The sequence below is a fragment of the Aulonocara sp. 'chitande type north' Nkhata Bay genome, linkage group LG3 (assembly GCF_057382095.1).
Source record: "Aulonocara sp. 'chitande type north' Nkhata Bay isolate Kocher_YH1m ecotype deep benthic linkage group LG3, A_spYH_male_GT1.1, whole genome shotgun sequence".
Classification (NCBI taxonomy): Eukaryota; Metazoa; Chordata; class Actinopteri; order Cichliformes; family Cichlidae; genus Aulonocara; species Aulonocara sp. 'chitande type north' Nkhata Bay.
In genome coordinates this window covers 2,219,786-2,234,104 of record NC_141346.1, presented here as the reverse complement: position 1 = coordinate 2,234,104, position 14,319 = coordinate 2,219,786, and the positions used below count along the sequence as shown (strand labels likewise).

General features: G+C 44.0%; 1 protein-coding gene across 1 annotated transcript; it reads right to left on the bottom strand.

Annotated features, from left to right (window-relative positions):
* Positions 1-4,322: 4,322 nt before the first annotated feature.
* LOC147333466 (uncharacterized) lies at positions 4,323-11,242 on the bottom strand. Its single transcript, XM_086267421.1, has 6 exons — positions 11,072-11,242; positions 9,140-9,475; positions 8,537-8,659; positions 7,724-8,095; positions 7,387-7,471; positions 4,323-5,625 (listed from the first exon to the last, which is right to left on the bottom strand). Exons 1-6 carry the CDS (start codon positions 11,115-11,117, stop codon positions 5,577-5,579), a joined length of 1,011 nt encoding a protein of 336 aa, XP_086123547.1. The 5' UTR covers positions 11,118-11,242; the 3' UTR covers positions 4,323-5,576.
* Between the last annotated feature and the right edge of the window lie 3,077 nt (positions 11,243-14,319).

The window sequence follows — 14,319 nt, the reverse complement described above, 5'->3', positions numbered from 1 at the left end:
TGAAAGAAACACCAGACCCCCACCGTGCCGGACCAGGCACGGTGGGGGTCTGGTGTTTCTTTCATGTCAGCTGAGAGTAAGAAATCAAGGCTACGTCCACACGTACACGGGTATTTTTGAAAACGGAGATTTTCTGTTTTCGTTCTTTTCTTTTTGTCCCGTTTGGATCTTTAGCATCAGAATTGTTGTCTTGAGGCCAAGAAAGATGCCAAGCGGATTTATTTTACCAAGTGGATCATCATGGCCTTGCCATATTGGTCCATTTGATTGACCTTTGTTATAATTATGAATTTATTTTATTTTCAGTTGCAAACGGGACAGACATGACTGTGGGATAGGACAGGGGGAAAGAATGAAAGAAAGAGGGGGAGAGAAAGAAAACCAAAGGGGAGAAGAGACGGTGAGAAGGGGGGGAAGAGAGAAAAAAAACAAACAAACAACAAAAAAAAACTCCTGGGTCACCTGTATGGAGAAAAAAAAAACAGAGGAGACAGCAAACAACAAAGAGCAACATAATAAAAAAAACGGCACCATCACAATAAACTAGCTAGCAGTAGATAACAGTAGATACTAAATAATAAACGATATTGTGCAGCACGCAAGATAGACAGCGCACAGTGTGCTTTGAGGCAGCAGCCAAGAAAGCTGTAGTCCGCGTCTGTGAATACCCATGTGTACACCTGTGTGCATACCTGTGTGGATCAGCATGCTTGCATTCCAAAGGTTTCTCCATGTAATGATCTGCTAGGGAGTGTGGGGGGGCCACAGCCCTGTCCTCTATGGTATCAAGCAGGTATGGAGGAGATCAAAACTCCAGACATCCAGAGGCCCCCAGAACACAAGAGACCAAGGAAGACCCACAGAGGGGCTTCACTCCACATCAGCCGCTTTGCTAAAACACCGGAGTCGCCACATAAGGACGCTGTCATCAACCACGTTGATTGGCTGCGTATATACGAATCGCATCATTGGCTGGACTGTGGGATGAGGTGGCATCGTTCTAAACACATACGAGAGCAGCCAGTCTCTGACTAACACTGCAAAACTGAATTGTTGAAGTTTTAATTTTAATTTCAATTCAGGTTCTATATATATATATATTTGTGCGCAGAGACGTGCCAGCAGCGCGCGATTGCGCACATGCACAGCGTAGAGGGAACGTTGGTCGTAAGACTGTCATTCATTTCCTTCAAGTTCACAAAGGTTTTCAAGGTGTTACAGTAATAACAGTTGCTTAAATTCAATTAGCATTGCATTTGCATAGGTAGTAATGTATGATTGCATTTAGTTAGCAATAAAAGATTTTAAGGAATAGCTTAAAGTACGTAATGACTTTTGTGATCAACTTTATATTCTGTATGTTCTCATAAAAGGTGATACATGTCATTTTTAAGCCTACGTATATTTTATCTGTGACACATTTTAAGTATTTCTTGTAAGGTGGTTCCAAAATGCCCATTTTATTTATGCGCTATGACTAAAATTTATTTCTTTGAATTTGATAAAAGGAGCTCAACAAATGACTGTCATGCTTTTGTCGCCTATTAATTAAGCATTTGTCAGTCTCATCCCCTGACAATCCTAAAATTCAATGCATTACTAAAATCTTCAGTTTACCTGGAACACAGTTGATACTTGAGTAGATACTATTCTACCTTAAAAACATAAAAAATGTTCTTCAAAGGTAATTGATCCAGGTAAAAATTATATCATATATTTAAATAAAGAAAATCAATTTCTATAAACATTAGTGTATATATACAAAAAGAAAACGAAGTTCAGCAATTTCCTAGAAACAGTGTTAGCTTAGAGATTACATTGTCCCAGATGTTTAAAACTAACCTAAGTGACTGTTAATGAGTTGACATCGCAGCTGTATTGACAGTCTTTGGGTAATGACAGCATATCCAGACAAAGCCACCCAGGGTTGTTTGGCAAATGTGATGCAGCAGAGGAAAGATTACTTAATATGACTAGTTCAAATTAAGTGGTGACATGTGTGGTACCGTAAATGGTATTAATACAACTGTCAATACAGTACAGCTGTTACAACTACTAATGTACTACCTTTAGTCTTTAAATGCTTGTGTGAGTGGAAAAATTTAACCATTTTCTTTCTTTCTTTCTTTTATCTTTTTAGTTTACCAGACAAATGCTTGGATGTCCATCTATATCAAGTACTGACATCAGTGAGGAAGAATATGGTCCTCAAACTGCTGAAGAAAGTGACAGTTCTGCAGAAAGTCTCATACAACACAAAAGAGAGAAGAAAAAAGCACGGAAAACTACTTCAGGTAACTCTCAGGAAGATGTCCGACAACTGAAGAGAAGGTGTACCCGAACTCAATGCAATTCCTCAAATTCAAATGCTAAAAAATCCTCTTCACTTGATGCACAAGACACAAACACATCTGCGTCACCTGCTGCGTCATCTGCTGCTTAGGGGTATAACATGGCATAAAATAATATTATAATTTAACAGAGGTAATGTCAGAGGTGAAGCTTTTATCACCTCCTTTAAAAAATGTAAGTAGTTAAAAAAATTTGTTTACTTTAGATATCCAAAGAACTTTAATATCTCTGGTCCCTTGTAATGAGATGTATAGCAGAATTATGTCACTGAACCGCTGGCTGACCAGGAATTGAAGGAAGCTGGGATTTCAGTTTGTGGATAACTGGGCTTTTTTCTGGGGCCGCCCTGACCTGCTGAAAGCGGACGGTCTGCATCCTACTGGAAAAGCTGACGCTATTTTATCCAGTAACATAGACAGCGGCTTAAAGCAGGTTTGACATTAGGCATTTAGCATTCGGCAGGTCACAGGTGATTAGAGAGCCTGCTAGGTTTATTGGTAGTGCACTGCTGGAGTCTATTAGCTTAGCTAACATGTCCTGTCAGGGAAATCTTCAAAGTATAGTAAGACTGCAAGAGTAACCAGACCTATAACACTGAGATTGTCTGCCACACAAACTGTGTCCTGTGTAGCCTGGAAAGTTTAAGGCCATAGTTTATTACAACTTGAGTTGTAATGAACTTCATTAGCACTTCAAAAGAGCAGTGAGTGAGATCAGTGTATCTGAAAATACAGTTGTGGTGTTTGTGCAGCAGCCTCTCTTGTGTTCTTTTTGGCTAAAGGCAGAGCTCAGCTCCCCCACACAGTACTCTTTCTGTTGAATGCATTATAGATTAAAATATACACCTCAACCAACAGTCAGTACTTTTAATTGATAAAAGACATGTATATATAAATAAATGCATAATGGTAATAATACATACATAAATACTAATGTTTGACAATCAATCAATTAATTCTTTCATAGTTTGCAGCGATTTAACTGTAAACAATGCATTATGGGCTTTTCTTGTACTTATACTTGAGGAATACCAACAAGTACAAAGTATAGTCCAAATGTACCTATAGCTTTTGATATACTTGTCGACATACTCAAAGTATCACATCTGGTCATAAGGGGAGTCGTGTGATTACACACCAACTTGTTCTTCTTTTTGAATAACACGGTTACTGTCTACTTTATTCAGGGGCATCACAAACCACAAGAAGGAAGTGGACTGAAGCAGAAATAAAGGCTGTGGAGAAGACTCTAATGGAGTACATCAGCTCTGGAAAGGTTCCTGGGAAGGCAGAGTGTCTCAATTGTATTGAGACTTCACCATTAGCATTGAAAGAGAGACGTTGGGAGGGAGTTAAGTTTTACGTGAAAAACCGAATTGATGCTTTAAAGCGAGAGTCAGTGAAAAGAAGGTAAGAAGCTAATGTCAAACAAATGGAACATAAACAGCTTCAGTTACCGTTAAAGTTTTCTCATGTTTAGAGAAAAAAAAGATTGTTCATTTCAACCAGGCAATTGTTACAGTGCTGGGTCGGGGACCCAGTGTTCTTTGTTATTATTTACTTTGAAGTTCTGTGCCTCATGTGGATGTGTTTTGCTTTGCCCTTGTCTTTGTGATTTGTATCAGCTGTGTTCCTCGTGTGTTCTGACGCTCCTTGGTATTCCCCTGTGTATTTATGTCGGCGTCTCCCTCAGTTCCGTGTCGCGTCGTACCCTCACCTTGCTGTGTTTCTGCCCGTGTTTCCTCAGTTTGTATTCTCAGGTTAAGTTAGTTTGTGTTCAGCAATAAAGCTGCTTTTTCAGCTCACTTTCGTCTCCGCGAGTCTGCATTTTGGGTCCACCATTTCCTGCCCGTCTACACACAGCCATGACAGCAATGATACATTAGTATTGAAAAGATTGTTTTCTTTGCTGTTCAGGTTAACTTTGAGCAGGGAGAGTTCTTTTTTTATACTGTATATATAAAAGATAAGTTGGGAAGCTAAGCTCTTCAGTTGAAACATTTTTTTTATTGAAAGCAGAGGCCAGTGCACAAATTGTCCAGTGAACAAATACAAGGGGTAATGACAAAATAACAAAAACAATATAAAACTCAATAAATGAAAATTGTAGCAGAAACCATTCTCTGAAATCCAACCAGCACTTGAAAGCTTTTTCATTATACCAGCTTTGATTACTCTGGGTTGTAAATTCCTATAAATACACCCTCTAACTGTAAACGTGCAACAGTGTCACCTGGTGGTGGTTTGTGAAAAGACATAAAAGCTGTGTCCCCACCAGGTAGAAAAACCTGACAAAAATTGGATTTTTTAAATTTAACAAATTGCGTTACCAAAATAGATGTTTGATCCCTAAAAAAATTAAGAGTTCAAATTATGCCTTAATAATACCTCTATTACATTTAGAAATGTGTCCCCACGCGTAATCTCCTACATGGAGGTCCCCACGTGACTGGAAAAACGTGTATGTGTGTGTGTGTGTGTGTGTGGGGTCAGAGTGTGACCCCATAAAATCTTCCCTAAACCTGCTGGTCTCAAAGTCCAGCAGTTCATCAAACCAAAAGGCACTTAGACTAGAACTGACATAGCTACGTTAATCCTACCGTAAAACAATAAGAGCAGGTACGAGCTCTCTCATGCTCCCAGGATGTGGGGTGAACACCCTAGAGTGTTACAGACCTCCTAGGATGAGACATTCCTTCAATATCCCACCAACTAATACTTCTACACACACATGATTACATGCAGCATTCTACCATATGCAAACTTATATCACTAAAAGATTATACTGACTACTAAGTACAATTTTCCATTGACAGAGAGCGTCACACTGAGCAGATCCAGCTGACCTCTGAGGACGTGTTACACAGCTTTGTGCTGATCTGAGGTCAGTCTGCAGACACAGCCAGGAGCTGAGCTCTGATTGGTCCTCTCTGACAGTGGGATGATGATGATGCTCAGTGTGAAGCTCACAGAGGGCCGCATGAACATGCATGATGCTGATCCACTAACATGCAGACACAGGTAAAAGTAAAACAGCGGGTGGATCATGTGATCAATGCAGAGTCTGCAGCAGACAGAAGAAGAAGAAACTGAGAGGACAACGCTCCATCGTTAGTTCATACATGAGAGACAGCTTCAGCTGTTACACTGAGCTTCCTGTTTCACATCCATGGAGAAGGACGAGCTGACGGCAGCCTCCTCTTCATCATCTCCAGCTTCATCGCATCAGACTGGCTGACTGTTCAGTGGATGAGATTCTGCAACGTTCTTCTTTCTGTGGACAGACAGACACAGACTGAGCTCTGGACTCTGAGTCCAAACTGCACCTGCAGCTCCTCTGGTGTCCAGCAGAGGCAGCAGTGAGTCAGTTCCTATCTGGTCGTTAAGTCTGACGTCATGAGCTGCTTCAGCTTTCAAAGGAACACTGTGGCATCACTGCGAGTTACAAACTGTCTAAACTCTTTCTTTTCAAACTAAAGCATCACAAGGTCCACGTCTAGCTGTCTGTAATGGAGGCGGAGCAAACTGGATCCGCACTCCATGCCTAGTGAACGCTCACGACGCAGTTTGTCGGGGACGCCTACCTCGGCACAACACCTGGTTTGGCAGCACATAGCGAGGCTCCAGATGCTGCGAACTCCAGACCACCGACAGGTCTCGCACACAACAGCCGCTCCATCACGTGACCCACACTGCTCCGACATGCAAAGGTCACTATATTTAATGGATCCTGTTACGTTTTTTCCCCCAATATGTGATCCAGTGATTTAGGTCAGGATTGGACCGATACTGATACGTAGCACCGGCTCGGTCCCTCCCTACTTTATGTATATGTGTTTAGAGAAGCTAGTGTAAGGTTCAGCATGAAGAGGCCACCTGTAGCCACGGGAAGCCGGCGGTAAGGTGTGTCCATGGTGTGATGTGTGCGGCACAGTCATGCTGCAGTCTGTAGGACGTCCTGCTTTAAGTCAGCCGCCATCGTTGCAGTGCCCAGAAGAACACAGGGAGCTGCTTGAATCGTCCAGTTGCTCTAACACCATAATCACCACATGTTTTGAGCCTCATACTGGCAGACTTAGATCATGTCACACAAACGCCAACGTAATCCTCACACACCTGCACAACTGTTTGCTGACTTCAGCTCAGCCTTCAGTACAGTTAATAAACTCAGCAACTTGGGACTCAGGAGATTGTTCTCCAGTCCACACCAGTAACACCATTATAAATGTGCTGATGACACCACCATCACAGGACTGATGGACAACAGCGATGATTCAGCATCTGAAGCGATGGTGCGACGACAACAACCTGCATCTGAACACAGCCGAGACCAAGGACATGATAATGCACTTCAGCAGAACAAAGGATCTGAGCACTCCACCCTCTACATTGATGGAGGAGGTAGAAAGGGTGGAGAGCTTCAAGTTCCTCGGAGTCCACATCTCGGCCGACCTCACCTGGTCCACAAACATCTCCCACCAGGTAGGGAAAGCACAACAAAGGCTGCACTTCCTCAGGAAACGGCGTCAGGCCCAGTTACCCCAGAGCTCCACCATGAAGAGCCTTCTGACCTCCTGCTGCACACTGCTTCAACTGCTGCACCGTGGAGGACAAGAGGAAGCTGCAGGTGAGGGCAGCAGAGCGGCCAATCGGCACCTCACTGACCCCCCCCTCAGAGACCCCGCCCCCCCTTCCCTCTGATAAACACTGCAGGTCCATCAGGACGAAGACAAACAGACTCAACAGAAGCTTTTACCCTCAGGCTGCCCACCCTGCAGCCTGATTGGAGGATAACTCTGCTGCCAACACTCATGGACATCACACCTTATTTATACATCATATCTGTATTTACACTATAATGCCACCAACATATACACTGTGTTTGTTCTGTAGCACCCCCCCTTACTCACTTACAGAAGCACCCCCCCCTTACTCACTTACAGAAGCACCCCCCTTACTCACAGAGGCCGAATCAGTTATTCAGGCCAAAGTGTCATCAAACAGATGAATCACATGGGGCCAAACGTCGACTCACCCTTTAGACACACGAAATGAAGGCAAGCGCTGGGCCGCCTTGTTGCGTCTCCCGACTGCAGCTTTAATGGTCGTCATCAGGGGCTCTGCAGAAGAGAAACACAGCAGTGAAGCTAACGAAGCCTCAGACTGAGGGTCATGTTGTCATGTGATGGTGGGTCAGAGGTCTCTCCCTGCTGGATGACAGTTACCCAGCATGCCTCTGGGCTCACACGTGTGTGCAGAAGCATGTTAAAGATGATCCCTGCAGTCAGCACTCTCACAGTAAAAGGTTTCAGTACGAAACTTCATGCAGGAACTGACATCAGCAGCTGCTGCCAGCTCACTCTCTCACTGACCTTTGACCAGGAGCGGCACTAGCTTGAGTTTCATGGTGTTCACAGCCTTGTCGTGGAGGATGCAGAGGTAAACTCCTCCATCTGCACAGACGGGGTTCCTCAGGGTCAGGCTGAGGTCAACTTCAGGCCGATTCAGCTGGTCGGTCTTCGTCTCCTTGGGTGGGAATGACTCCATCTCTGCGCGCTCTCTGTAATCTGTGTGCTGTTGGTCATGTTTGATCTGACCGTTCTCAAACACGCACACCTTCTTGTTTTCATGCGTCACAAAGATCCACTCCACTTTGACGACCTCACCCAGGCAGCATGTGTGTGTGTAGGGCAGCAGGACAGACGGCGCCCCCTCCGTCACCTCCAGTGGTGTCAGCTGACCCACTGTGGACAGAGCACAGGGACAGACTGAACCACAGCACGGGCAACAGGTTTAACCAGCTGCTTCTTCACCCGTGACCATCACATAAACAGCCCGTTACCATGGCAACATATCATAATAGTAATAAACTGATGAATGATTTCAGTTTGTAATCTGATAACAATGAATAACTTATAATAATTTAACAATAACGCAGCTTTGGTTTTACTCTGACTGTGCTTTTATTTTGAAACATCAGGGGTTGTGTCCATGGAAACAGTAGCTCATGCATACTAACGCTGCTGTTGGTTGGACCTGGCTACCGCATCACCTCCACCTCACCACCTAACAGCCAATCAGCTACTGGTTGATGATGTCATTCAGGCTGATTGGACGTACAGGAGCCGACAGGTGCGTGTGGAGGTCAAAGGTCACAGACTAGTTGCAGTCACACATAGCCTCACCTGTCATGAGCTTCTCTCTTTGTGTCACGCGATACAGGAGGAAGAAAACGACAGCACCGAGGAGAACCACAGGAACCAGGACAGCGGGGAGGACTTTGGGCCAGACAGGCGGCGGAGGACGTTCTGTAAGGAACACAAAGAAGCAGAACATCATCCTGTACGACCTCTGACCTCTGATCATGTTCTCCTATTTGACCTTCTAGCTGAGCGCTGCTGAACCACACAGACCTGTTTAACCAGTCAGTGACCAGCGTCTGTGCTGCTGATGGTTGAAGCAGCACAGACGTCCTCTGTCTGTGACTCCATCCTCTCTGGACCTGACCTTTGACCTCATCAGGGTCAGATCCACAGCTGGAGTGAGGGTCTGAAGCTCTGTGACTGAGGTCACAGAGACTGTTCATCAGCATCCACCTGTAACACAAGGTGGATGCTGATGTCAGCGATGACATACTCGTTAAGGTTTCCACGGAAACACAAACCTGCGTAAGCCTCTTCTGTGTAACTGAACGTGTTCACATACGTGAAATATTTCATGTTGCTGAACTTTCTGAATGCGTGTGATATGATTCAGTGTGACCTCTGACCTGAACCTGCAGCACTGACCTTTGACCTTCAGCTGGACTTCAGTCCTCTGCTGGTCCGCTCCATGTTTGCGGGTGACACAGGCGTAGGTCCCAGTGTCGGTGAACGTGGGCTTCCTCAGAGTGAGGCTGAGGTCTCTGGTCTGCAGGGCGTCGGCGGACATTGATGTTCGGCTGGAGTAACGCTCGTTTTGGTTGGCAATGTCATCTTTTCCCTCCACGATGGCGTGAACGATCTGAGAAGACAGATCTTCGCGTTTCCACACAATCGCATGATCCTTAGGAACAACCATGTTACAGGGCAGCAGGACAGACTCCTCCCCCTCAAACACCTCCACCCCTGATGCATGCTGGGACGCTGAGGACACAAACACAAGTTTAATCAGTGTGGTTTCCATGGTAACCTGACAGCGTGAGCAGGTGAACAGTTACCTGCAGCTGAGCGTGGGGCTGAGAGGAGGAGATGTCAGGAGTTTATCAGAGAGACTGAGTGCGTGAACACGTCTGAGCCACAAACACGACATGGTTGATAAAGACTTCCTGTGTGTGTGCGGGACAAACCGTGTGCACTGATGGGAATCTGTTTGTGTCTCTGTGCAGACGCAGTTAGTAAACTGTGCACCCACATCTGTTACACCTGCAGATGTTCTGTCTGCTGGAACATCTGGAGCACAGCTGATGTTCTGCACGCTGTGAACAGAAGCTCCACACCTGCTGGCAGCTGCAGCTCCACCCTCCTCCTGTCACAGTAAACTGCACAGAGGGGAGGAGCTGCTGAGGTCAGCACGTCAAACAGATGTGCAGCGCAGACACACACACACCAGCAGCTCCAGATGTTTGATGAAGCGCAACTCCATGAGCTTCCTGCCGCAGCAGTGGCTCACACTGCGAGCTCCGCCCAAACATGGCGCCCACAGGACATAACGTAAATCACCAAGAGCAGCTGTGTGTGTGTGTGTGTGTGTGTGTGTGTGTGTGTGTGTGTGTGTGTGTTACACAGAGAGCAGTGTGTGCATGTAATCTGCTCTGAGCCTCGCGCGTTGGTGACGTGTGTACAGATATGATCAGAGAAAAGAAGCGCGGTCACGATAGCGGCGCGTTAAAAATCTTTGCGCGTTTACATTCGTATTTACGGCTCCGCGTGTAGACGCAAACGGGGAATTCATGGTGCGTTTAAGTACCGTTCGTACGCATGTACGTATGTTTAGCAGCAAAGCTTCTCTTCCAACTGTATCTCTAGTAAATGAACAACACTCACAAATATTGATACTAATGCTAATAATCATAACCGCTGTTTGTCCCACTCACAACTTTGATTAACTGGAAATTGTCTTGTAGCAGGTTAAGGTAACGACATGTTAGCATAAAATCATTAAGCAGAAACTAAAAAATTATCAACAAGTACAGATACTGTCAGTAAACTTCAGCTTTCTAATAAATATATGATCCTTATTCCAGTAAAATATTTAAGCTGTGTGGCATCAGGAGATGGATTAACTTCGTTATAACTTTATTATTGTTTGTTATTATTTTGAAAACAGCATCTAACCCCTCAGTGTGGACGCTGCTCTAAGAACAGTACCGACAGACTTATACAGCTTCAAAATAAAGGAAGAAGCTACTCTCAGCTTCTCCCTCACCACAGCACTGCAGGTTTGATCTACACAGGATGATTTTCTCGACGCAAAGCCAGGATAGGTTCGTGTCTCCGCCTGGAACTGACGCAGTGACGTTTTATTAACCGCTACATCGGTAGAAGACAGATTTTCAAAATAAGAGCAAATGAAGAAAACATCGCCTTTTTGAAATCTCCATAGATATCTGGGGTTTACGGGGTGCACTCAAATGCACCACAAATTCGCCCTTTTTACCGTACCACGCGATATAGATGCCCAAGCACTTTTTAAGACTCGTTAGCTCCCAGCTCCGCGGTGACAAAGGGCGGAAATCTTACCGAGAGCGAGGATCACAAACAGCGCACACATCTTCATCTTCATCATGAATCCAGCTGATCGCCTTTAATCTCTCTGAACTAACCCCGCGGCCACATCGCGCTCCTCCGTCTCTCCGCTGACGCACAACTAAAAGTAGTTCTTCTACTTACACCGGAAGCGAATCTGAGCCATCGGAGCGTCAAATGACACTTTCAAAATAAAAGAACGCAGTTTCAGTGGGAGAAACATTTCTGACCTCCCAGCCCATTGTTCCTTCAGTGGGCTGCTTTCAGTCATTGTGCAAATGTGCTGTTTATAAGGTTGGAAACATGCAGTCAGCTGAGACTGAAGACATCACCTGATGAAACCAGCTCACTGAATGAACAATGGGCTGTGAGGTCAGTTCCTTGATCATTAATATTGTCATGATCATTGATCAGTGGCCCTGGATACCCTCCACATACTTGGGGAATGCTTTTTTATGGACTGGAGCATGTTCTTAACAGATTCAGAACATCATCCTCATCATCACATCTACCGTGCATTCAAAATGTAAAGCAGCTTAACTCGCTCTAACAATAACCAAAACTTCCATTGAGAGAATATTGTGAAATCTGAATGTTTCCTTTAACTTGAGATCAGAAATGGAAAGAAATGTTTGCGTCAGTTACATCACTTCTGTCATGGTCGTGCAATCAGACCGTGTGGAGAGATTAATGGGATCCAAGTGCAGATAACTAGAGATGGCCCGTGTGAAGCTGACGCCCCGGCACTGTGTCGAGGCTTGATTCGTTTGGCCAGAGTCAGGTGATCAGTGACATCCTTCATTTAGAGCACAGTCAGGGATTCAGTGGGAAGTGAATCATTCCTGGGATCTGTGGAGTGTTTTGATGGTGACAGAGTCACTGATCATCCTACTGGAAGACACGGAGCCAGCGAGGCGGCGAGGAGCTTCTGTCATGCATTTTCAGTATTTTGAGCTGACTTTGTTCAGGTGGGCTTGCCAGCTTTGTGTACTTGTTGTTCACTTTTGTTTTGTGTGTCTTTATTTATGTGAAAAACTTGTCTTTGTGTCTATATGTGAAGAAAATGTCTGAACAAAGCAAAAATCAGCTTTTCACAATATAAATATCATTAAATAACTTTAGAAACACAATTTAATAAAATAAAATATATATTTTATTTTTTAAAATAAGCTTAAAATGTTATTCTACAAAATGTGCAGCAATTCAATGTGTTTATTCTTTTTTATCTGGCAGTCTGTGGAAGAGTTTCTGCGCTCCAGCGTCTTCTGCTCATGTGAGAGGATTTCCTGTGAGGCAGGAGAAATGATCTCCAAGAAAAGAAACTCCGCCGTCGCACAGTGGAACAAATTCTTTTCTTAAATAAAAATGAAAAGGCTTACCTTAAAGGCGTCATGCTTTTACTTTACAAGTTTTAAAGTGTTTTCCTTTTCCGGTTCACGATCAGTTCGACCCCCAGGCCAAAAATGTGTAGAAGGAAGTTGGCCTAATATCACATTTATAAACATACCTGTCCAGCTGTCCAGTGATTAATTGCAGAAGTACCTCGCAGCAGAAGCATACTCCATTATGTGTTGTGCGTTATGTGGATATTATATGTGTTTTTTATCTATTGTATTTACCAACATCAAGAAGTCACAAGCAAAGAAAGACCACAGCACGGTGCACGTTTCAACAGCAACGTTTATCAATGAGATTTATTTATTAAACAAATAAACATAACAATTCGCACAAAGGTGACCCGACATCAGGCAGGATTGTGACCTCCACTCTACAGAGTGGGAGGTCACAGTGAAGCAGTTTGTTTTCGTTCGTAAGGCAAGGCAAGGCAAGGCAAGTCTATTTATATAGCACAATTCAACAACAAGGTGATTCAAAGTGCTTTACAGAGACATTAGAAACAAGAACAAATAAAAAGCATGATTTAAAATTGATTACAGTTTTTCTCAAATGCTAAAACACATGTCACAAACGTTACCACCAGGTCCCCCAATGTCCAAACACAACACCCTTCTCTAAAGTTACATAAACACAACCACACCTTCCCACTGCAAAACTCAAACTCCCACACCAAGAGAGCAGCTCGAAGCTGTCAAAACTGTAAACACTATACACAGCATTACACACTACAGCAAAACAATTGAAAACACAATGCTCAATTTGTGAGAAGGTTCTTTGTTCCATAACTGCCAATGCATATTTTAGAAACTATACAGTAACGGATCGTCGTAGATCTCTGCAGAGGATTAGGCATTTAGATTTGTGAGTTTCATATGAGTAGTATAAATCTATGGAAAATCCTGCATGTACGTACACTACTGTAACACAACTCAATGCAAAAACAGAATCTATTGCACACAACAGTACTCTTGAAAACATGAACAGGGTGTGAAGTTTTTTTATTTACGTTATTCACACACACACACCACAATCACTGTGCGGCATCATGTCGCTGAGCTGTTGCTCGCATCTCGTCCGTAATGATGGTGCGAGGTTGTCTTGCTCTCCCTCCTGGACCTTCTCCTCTCCCATGTTGGCCTCCTCCTCTTCCTCGTTGGTCGCTCCTCTTCCTCCTCTCATTTGAACTCCTCTTCCTCATTGGCCTGCTCCTCTTCTTCCAGGGCCAGCTCTTCTCCCTCCTCTGCATCAGATTCCTCTTCCCCTGACTCTGCCTTCATCCATTGTGTTTGTTTGGAACCTTCAGCATACTGTGCACTCTGAACTTGCTTTTACATGTGGGTACAGCATTAGCAACAAGTGTCTTCAATTTTGAGTCATTGTGTGTAGTGACTGACGCCAGGTGTGTTCCCTGTGTTCAAAGATTGGTGACTGTGGCAAGCATTTTGCATCACATGGGCTTTCATTTGAGGATATGAGCAGAGTTGTTTTGCAACATGTGTTTTAGCAAGGAAAAATGTGTTTAGATTTATGAGTACAGAGGGTTGTGAATTGTGTCTTCATGTGACATGTGTTTATGGTACTGGAATATGGTGGCTACATTTAGTAAATGTGTTTAGACTACTGGTCATTTGGGTTACAGGATTGGCTTTTGTGTTTTAACATTTGAGAAAAACTGTAAAATCAAGGCTGTGCTCAGTGATTAAATCATTAATTAAAAATGTTTTCCCAGCTAAAGATCTAACGTTTAATAAAGCCAACTTAAGTGTTTTAGAGGTATTACTTGTCCCCTCGTGTTTGGCAGCAGTCTGTGGCACACAATGTATGTTTACTATATTTAAAGATCT

Coding starts and splice junctions, on each gene's coding strand:
- LOC147333466 (XM_086267421.1), bottom strand. CDS start 11,117: ATGATGAAGATGAAGATGTGTGCGCTGTTTGTGATCCTCGCTCTCG. Junction 8,660..9,139: donor AGTCCAGCTGAAGGTCAAAG/GTCAGTGCTGCA, acceptor TGTTCCTTACAG/AACGTCCTCCGCCGCCTGTC. Junction 5,626..7,386: donor TCATTTCGTGTGTCTAAAGG/GTGAGTCGACGT, acceptor GTCTGTCCACAG/AAAGAAGAACGTTGCAGAAT.